The sequence below is a fragment of the Medicago sativa genome, chromosome 2 (genome assembly GCF_051527215.1).
Source record: "Medicago sativa cultivar Bolivia chromosome 2, Bolivia_mono, whole genome shotgun sequence".
NCBI lineage: Eukaryota > Viridiplantae > Streptophyta > Magnoliopsida > Fabales > Fabaceae > Medicago > Medicago sativa.
Genome location: NC_140750.1, coordinates 8,566,584 through 8,574,134, shown reverse-complemented (window position 1 = coordinate 8,574,134; position 7,551 = coordinate 8,566,584). Strand labels below are relative to the sequence as shown.

The 7,551-nt window shown below is 33.3% G+C and overlaps 1 protein-coding gene across 1 annotated transcript; it reads right to left on the bottom strand.

The window, feature by feature from the left end:
• Window positions 1-286: 286 nt before the first annotated feature.
• LOC146944228 (transcription factor GTE12-like) lies at window positions 287-6,239 on the bottom strand. The gene is made up of 10 exons (XM_085742634.1): window positions 6,155-6,239; window positions 2,907-3,756; window positions 2,700-2,760; window positions 2,333-2,382; window positions 2,184-2,241; window positions 2,011-2,094; window positions 1,778-1,899; window positions 1,617-1,683; window positions 900-1,021; window positions 287-816 (listed from the first exon to the last, which is right to left on the bottom strand). The coding sequence occupies exons 2-10, from the start codon at window positions 3,627-3,629 to the stop codon at window positions 544-546; spliced, it is 1,560 nt and encodes a 519-aa protein (XP_085598760.1). The 5' UTR covers window positions 3,630-3,756; window positions 6,155-6,239; the 3' UTR covers window positions 287-543.
• Between the last annotated feature and the right edge of the window lie 1,312 nt (window positions 6,240-7,551).

The window sequence follows — 7,551 nt, the reverse complement described above, 5'->3', positions numbered from 1 at the left end:
GTAACATTTATGTACTCACATTAGGTATATTTAACAATAATTAAAAGTATGTGTTATTTGGTCCTTAAAAGTGTAAATTGGCGTTTAAGATTTTTTAAAAAGTGAAAATATTTGACACTCACGTAACAAATTCGAGCTAAATAGCTAGACTCAGAATCCCTTAAAAAGTTTCGGACACCAACTAAAGATGGCAAGTCAGGTTTTTTTGGTAAAAATTAGTTATCGATGATTACTTTGTACCAATAACATAGTTAAAAAAAAAAAATGCACAAACAGTTAAAAGCTATTTAAGACAAAACTGATCAATACTTCTGGTTTTTAGCATAATCTGATCATTTTTATATCACATACAATTCTAAGTCTATCAGTGTTTTCTAAGTTCGCCGGAGGATTCCTCCAAGTAGATACCAACAGGGCTTCTTTATGTTCCAACAATAAGGCACACATGATCAAAGACCTGATTCTACAGCAATATGCATATATAATTATTGTACGTTTCCTGTCTAAAGGATATAAACAATCAATACTGGCAGATCAAAGGTATCAAAAAATTTCCCCTTCTTCCCAGCTTCCTCCTACTCCTCCTCCTCCTCCTCCGTTCAGAATCTCCTCATCTTCATCTGCGATATAATCATCCTTGATAAACAAACCAAGTCGCTCCAATGGGTTCTCGAACTGAAGTTTATCCAATCTCTCCATTGCAGTTCTGTGATCATTTCGACTGCCCATGGCCTTGTAAGACAGCCTACACCCACTCAAACTCTCCAGTTCTTTCACAACCTCCAAATTATGTTCAATGTCAACAGATCTCTTCATCTACAAAAGACACCAGAGTGGATATTCATTTCACTAATTATAAGAAATGAGTTATAAAATATGGATGTTAAGACAGAACAAACCTGTTCTATTGCAGCTCGTGCAGCTTCTCTTTCCTTTTCTATTTGTTGCCTCAATTCTTCCTCTGCCCTCAATCTTTCAGCAGCTTCAGCAGCTTTAATTTGGGCTTCGATCCTTGCTTGCTCTGTTAAGCATAGGTATAATCAAAATGAATCAAATTATAGTTCTCACTATCCAAAATAAAAGGTCACTTCAAATAATCTCTAGGCATTCTTCAAAGAAAAGTTAACATCATCTCATTACCTACACCAATCCACAATCATATAATACTCTGTCCCTCCCACAATAAATGTCATTTTCAGTTTTCCATGTAGTATTAATTACTTTTTCCAACAGGAACCTCTAATTACTTTTTCCAACAGTAAGGCTCCAAAGTCGTTATATTTCATTTTAAATTCATGATAATGGCAACACATCCATTCTTAACTAGGACAATTACTTGGCCTTTTACTTAATTTGTGTGGAACAAGCAAGGTTACAGTTGCAGAAGAAGTACTTAAATACATGAGTACAAAAAAACACAGTTTATTCAGGAATTCCGAGTATTGACACAATAAATAGAACCTTGTAACACAGATGACATTCCTTTGAAATATTAAACCAAATGTTAAAATGAAACAACGGTGAGTAATGTTGATGATGAGCACACAACAGTTCAAAAGAAGCACACAGATATTCTACCAAATTAAATTGTCTTTCAAATAAGAGACAACATTCACCTTCGCGTTGTATCCTTTCCAATCTTTCCTTTTCAAGCTGCATTTTCATAGGATCGCCTTTATCGCCCTGAAAGTGAAATGAAAAATATATTAGCAAAAACCACACTAGATTTCAAAAATTCATTTCATTAAGGCAAGAGTAGAGAGAAAGAAAGCCTTACATGTTTGAAAAGAGTCTTCTGCTGTGCTTTTAATATGGTATCCGCAAAGCGGCTTTTGAGCATAGCAGTGCGAAGAGCCTTTTTAGGTGAAAGCTGGACAGGAAGAACAGGCGTGTTCCATACTAAAAAAAAAAAAAAAAAAAAAAAAAATTAATAAACAATTATCACTATCAGACCAATTTTCATCACAAAAAGAAACAGAATTAATTGAAGCTTAGAAGACAGAAACTGACCTTCAACAGAAGAGGCGTCAGTAGCAAGAGTTGCATGCGGAGAACTAGGACATGCGTGTTCACTATCTAAAGAACTTACAGCCCCTTTACACAATATCAACATCAAGTATACCATATCAGCAGTAACGTAAGCGGGTACAACATAATAGTTTACAAATCATAATTCTTCTCACCATCAGAACCGGGATCAGATTTCCTCTGCAAAGGTGATGTACATTTAGCCTGGCAGTCCTGGTATAAGATATTAATTCTTCTTAGATTTGAAAATAACAGGAATATCGTAAAGTTACAGATAATTTTGCTAATTATATATTATTAAAACCTGTTTCAAAGCAGAAGCACCGCACGTAGTTGTCTCCCTACCTTCAGATCCTTCAAGAGATATATTACAAAGTCAAACCGCAAATACAAGTCAATCAGGCAAACAATAACACACTAAACACGTAAGCAACCACAAGATTGTCTAATAAGCTGACGGCACTGGAGTTAAATTGCAAGAAATGACACAACAGCGTGTGACATCACAACAAATACTAAACTTGCATGCGACAAGACACAATGAAAGATAGGCTTTTCTTAATAGAACCAGAACCAGAGAGCTACTCTTAATCACGGTTAAATTTTCTGCCTATGGAATACACATCTATGAGCCCTCCATAAACTCATACAGTACTCTTAATGTGTCATACCTTTAATCAAGTCCTTCTCAAGTGGTTTGCAAGGAATCTGTGATAACTTAGGTACCTCCACCTATGAACAAAATATTGCCAATATAATGACATCTATCAAAAATAAGGCTTTTACAGAAGCAGTAACTTTATATCAATTTCAGTAAATATACTGCATAGTTGCATATTACAATAAGGCTTTTTTCCCTCACAAAATACATCACTTACTTTAGCATCTCTTGTTGCCAATGAACTAATCTTGTGAATTCCTTTGTGTTCGGATGCCCGGGAGCTTTTGGTAAAGGAATCTTTATGCCGGGATTGTGTACCATTAAAACTCTTTCTCACAGTTTCTTTAATCATTCCAGTCTCACTTTTCTCATGCTCATCTTCGAAGTTCCATTTTTTATCCATGTCTTTCCATTTTCTTTCAAATAATTTGTTGAGTTCCTTTGCCATCAAATGAACATCGTTGCTTGGAGGATTATATGTCATGGCATTTGAAAAGGTCAATCTAACATCAGCTGCAAACTCCTCTTTGCTATAATAAATATTTTTATCCAACTTGAATTTAATTGTGCCTAAATCCATGGGATGAGATATGACCGTAAAATAATCTGGAATATTCAGCGCTACAGGATCCACTGGCGTCTTAAACACCCAGCTATAAGGATGAGATATTAAGCATTTGAGGATTGCAGCACACTTATGCGACCCTTTCCGATCAAGCTTCTGCCTTTTATTCTTTGGACCCTCAATATCCCCTGATGGTTCCCTTTTATTTGAACCTAGCAGAGAGGACTTTTTGATAGGATTACAACGTCCATTTTCATCAAGTTGAGACACTTTCTCTCCAAACTGACATTTTGGCCCAGAAACAACTTCTATCCTTTTGGTGGAGAACTTGATCTTCAACTTTGTAGCTGGTGCAATAATCTCTGTGGCAATCATGGTTGATAAAAACCTGTGAGTGTGAGGTCACTCTCTAAATTTCCAAGTTCTCAAAAGCCAGAATGCTCTAACTCCTCTGACACAAGGAAATCAGGTACGCTATCATTCCATGTGAAGACTGGACAGCCTGAACAAATTCATAAAAAAGACAAAAGCCACCATCAGTTTCAACACAATACTTATGTGGGGCACAAACAGTAGCAGATTACTTTTCTTGTAAACTAAATGTTTGTCTCAGTCAAACTCACTCAAACTTACTATCCAATAGTTTTTTTAAAAGGACTTTCCAATATTTGAGTAATATATTTTTGGATATAATTCATGTACTTGGTCAGTGTAAAGATTTTTTCAATCATAATTATCATGTCGTTGAAAACTATCATATCGTTGAAAACATTTGCCTTTAATAATAACTTTTTCTAATGTTACACATGATTGGTTGTTATTCACGAACGAAGTAAGACTTTGTACACTTCTAGTGTATCAAAGATTCAAAATCAAACTCATAGTTATAAAAAGCTTATTTAACATATGATAACGTGATATTAAAACTAAAATCAAATGCCCATTTCTAGACTTCTAGTGATATTAAAAAAAAAAAAGACTTCTAGTGTATTGTATCATAAATTCAAAATCAAACTCTCAGTTTTAACCAATAAAGTTAGTTTTCCTAAAACAGTAAACCATCAATATGAAAAGCTAATTTAACATATGATGCTGAAACTGAAATCAAATGCCCACAAATCATTCACAATAATTAAAATTTTCTTCCAATTATTATAAATTCAAAAGAAAATCATACATCTATCATGGTAGTCAGAATCGAGATTTAAGGCATAAACAGTAAGGGGAAATAAAATTGTAACATTTATCGTAAGATTATACAAATTCATACATCTACAAAATATGCAAATAAAAATAGCATAAGTAGGAAAATATGGAAGCAAGGGAAAGAGATCGCAGGGAATTATGGAAGCAGGTGAAAGAGAAACGATCGAGAGAGGTGTAGTGGAGAAGTTACTTGACTCTTCCAATCTTATAGGAGAACGGTTGCAGGAATGAAACAGAGAGGTGGGACTTCCTTGGAAAAAGGTGTCGCTGTATAGTTAATGTGCGTCCTTAAAAAAATCCAATTTCCTATAAAGAAAACCTCAATTTCTAAATGGGCCTTGTTCTGACCCACAAAGTGAAACGGGCCATCTTCTAACCCGAGCCCTGAAACTCATCTTCTAACCCAACCTTTGAAACAGGTCTTCTTTGACCCGCAACTGAGACAGTGCAGCAACCAGAATGCAGAATCGTTTGGATAAACGTAGATTTTACAATTTTACGATTTTCAGGCTTTATTATACACGATTTTACAAATATACGATTCTGGGTGTACTCATAATCGTTGAGGGGTTGCTTAATCGTAAAATCGTACGTTTCTACAACTCAAAACGTGGTTCTGACCACCATGCATACTATTGTTATCAACTCAATCTCTGCTTATGAAATAACAATAAAAAATCAATCTCTCTCTAATGAAACTTATCATCATCCAATAGTTTCTTTTTTTCAAGAACGTCCAGTTTTTGAGTAAAGAGATTTAGGATTTTATCGATTATAATTGTCGGCTTACAAAAAAACAACATAATTGTCGGCTAATAAAACTCAATCTCTCTCTCTCTCTAATAAAAACTTAACTTACAATAGTTTTTTTACAGATCCGTCTAAGATTTGAGTAAATAGTTTCAGGATTTTTTCAATCATAATTGTCAGATCATTAAAAATATTTGACTAATCATAATTTTTTTCCAAAGGGACACAAATGATTGGTTGTGATCCATTTACAGAGTAAAATTCTTCACAATTGCAGTGTATCAAAGATTAAATAATTCATCAAACTAGTCCACAAACTATCATTCTCTCACCCATAGTTTAAAGACTAAATTGGAGAGATAATTGGAGAGAATGATAGTTTAGGGACTAAATTGATGGTTTATTCATCAATGATCCAAAATTTAAATCACAGTTATAACAAATAAAATTTGTCTCCCTAAAACAATAAACCATCAATATAAAAAACATATTTAACATACATATATTGAAATTGAAATCAAAAACTCCAAAATTCACTGACAACAATACCCAATTTTGCCCCAATTCAAAATTCAAAAGAAAATCACGCATACTACTGAATTCAACAAAATTAACCAATCCAACAACTACCCAATAACAATATCAAACAAAATCCTAAATCACAAAACATTACAATTAACAAATCTCACTAGATCAAGCAATCGACAAATCAAACCAAAACATCAAATTAACACAAAAATAACAAAACCCACAAAGAATTTCACTCAATTCCGCATTCAAATCGAAAAACCCATGATTCAAAACCGAAAAAAACACCGAAAAATCAAATCTTGTAGATTACCCTAAAAAAAACAAAGAACAAAAAAATAACCGTAAAGAAAAACGAAGAAAACAGAAATTCAATAGGAAGGTTGAAAAGGAAATAGGGTTTAGAAAGGAAGTACCTTGACTGAAGCAGATATGAAGGGCTGCGATGCGAAACCCTTGTCGAAGAGAAACACCGGCAGTGTGAAAAAAAAGCGATTTAGGAAGGAAGTACTTTTATTTTTATGTTTGGAAGTGTGATATTTATTTACACTATTATTAATTTTTGTTACTTGGTACTACTTTTTAGTGTGAAAAAAACATTATCTTTTGTTTTCATGATTGAGTGTAAAAATAAAAAGAGTTAGTGGGGTATTCTTGGAAACATCGAAATAAATAAGAATTTGTCAACAAAAAACACATAGTAAATAAATATGAAAAGGATTTGTTTTTGTTTTTTTTTTTAACCAGTTAGATTTATTTGGGTTTTGTTTTTGGGAGAAACTTCCGTGCTTTTTCTATGGATTTTAACTAAATTATTCATTATTTTTTTATAATAACCATAATTTTCTCAAAGTTTGTTATAATAAAAACAGTGATATATGTTGAGGTTGGAACTCAAACTCTCCAGACACCTTCACTTCATTCATTCAAATTGAAAGAGTACATCGATATAATGCAAATTCGCTAAAAACAAAAAGGATGAATCTGTGAACAGGCTCACAACATCCATGTTGATAGCATAAAACGGCAAAGTACAAATGCCTACACATATGACTATATTTAAATCTCCGGAATAATCATGTTTCCGGATCTGCAACGTGGATGACGACAAAGTCATTGATTGGATCTGCACTGGATCGAAGCTGATCTAACAATCTGAATCGATCAAATACCTGAGAGAAACAAACAAACAAACAACGTCGCACAAAGACGACGAACAACAAACGTCGCACAAAGACGACGAAATCACAAAATAAAAAACGAAATAGATGTGAAAATCACTTATTTCAATAAAAGGGAAAGAGAAAAACGAGTTAGAGGGGTGATTTTGGGTCAAAAATTGACCCTAAATCACCCCTCTTTGGTGGATGAAGGGGAAGAAACTAGGGTTTTGATGACGGTTCACAAGAGAGAGAAAGGAAAAAGAGATCCTGTTTTTATATCTATATATTGACTTTTTTTTTTTAAAAAAAAAGTATCTTGTTTATGTAATATTGTCATTGTGTGTGTGCCATTCAAGAAAAATAAAAGATATTTGGAGCTTTTGAATTACAAACCAATTTTGCTATCTAATTTTTATCATATATGAATTTGCTTTAATAATATGTTAATTTTTACTATGTTAGTCATCATTTTTAATTTCCACATAAACTCTAAAAATTCCAAAAAAGAAACAAAAAAACTGTGGTGGCGGCACACTTCTCTATTTGTAACACAATCCAACTTCTCTTTATTAGATGTTTCTCTTTTCTCTATTTTGAGCTCTCAAAGTGCAATCCTCTATCACTTACTTGTTTGTACTCATTTCTCTTTA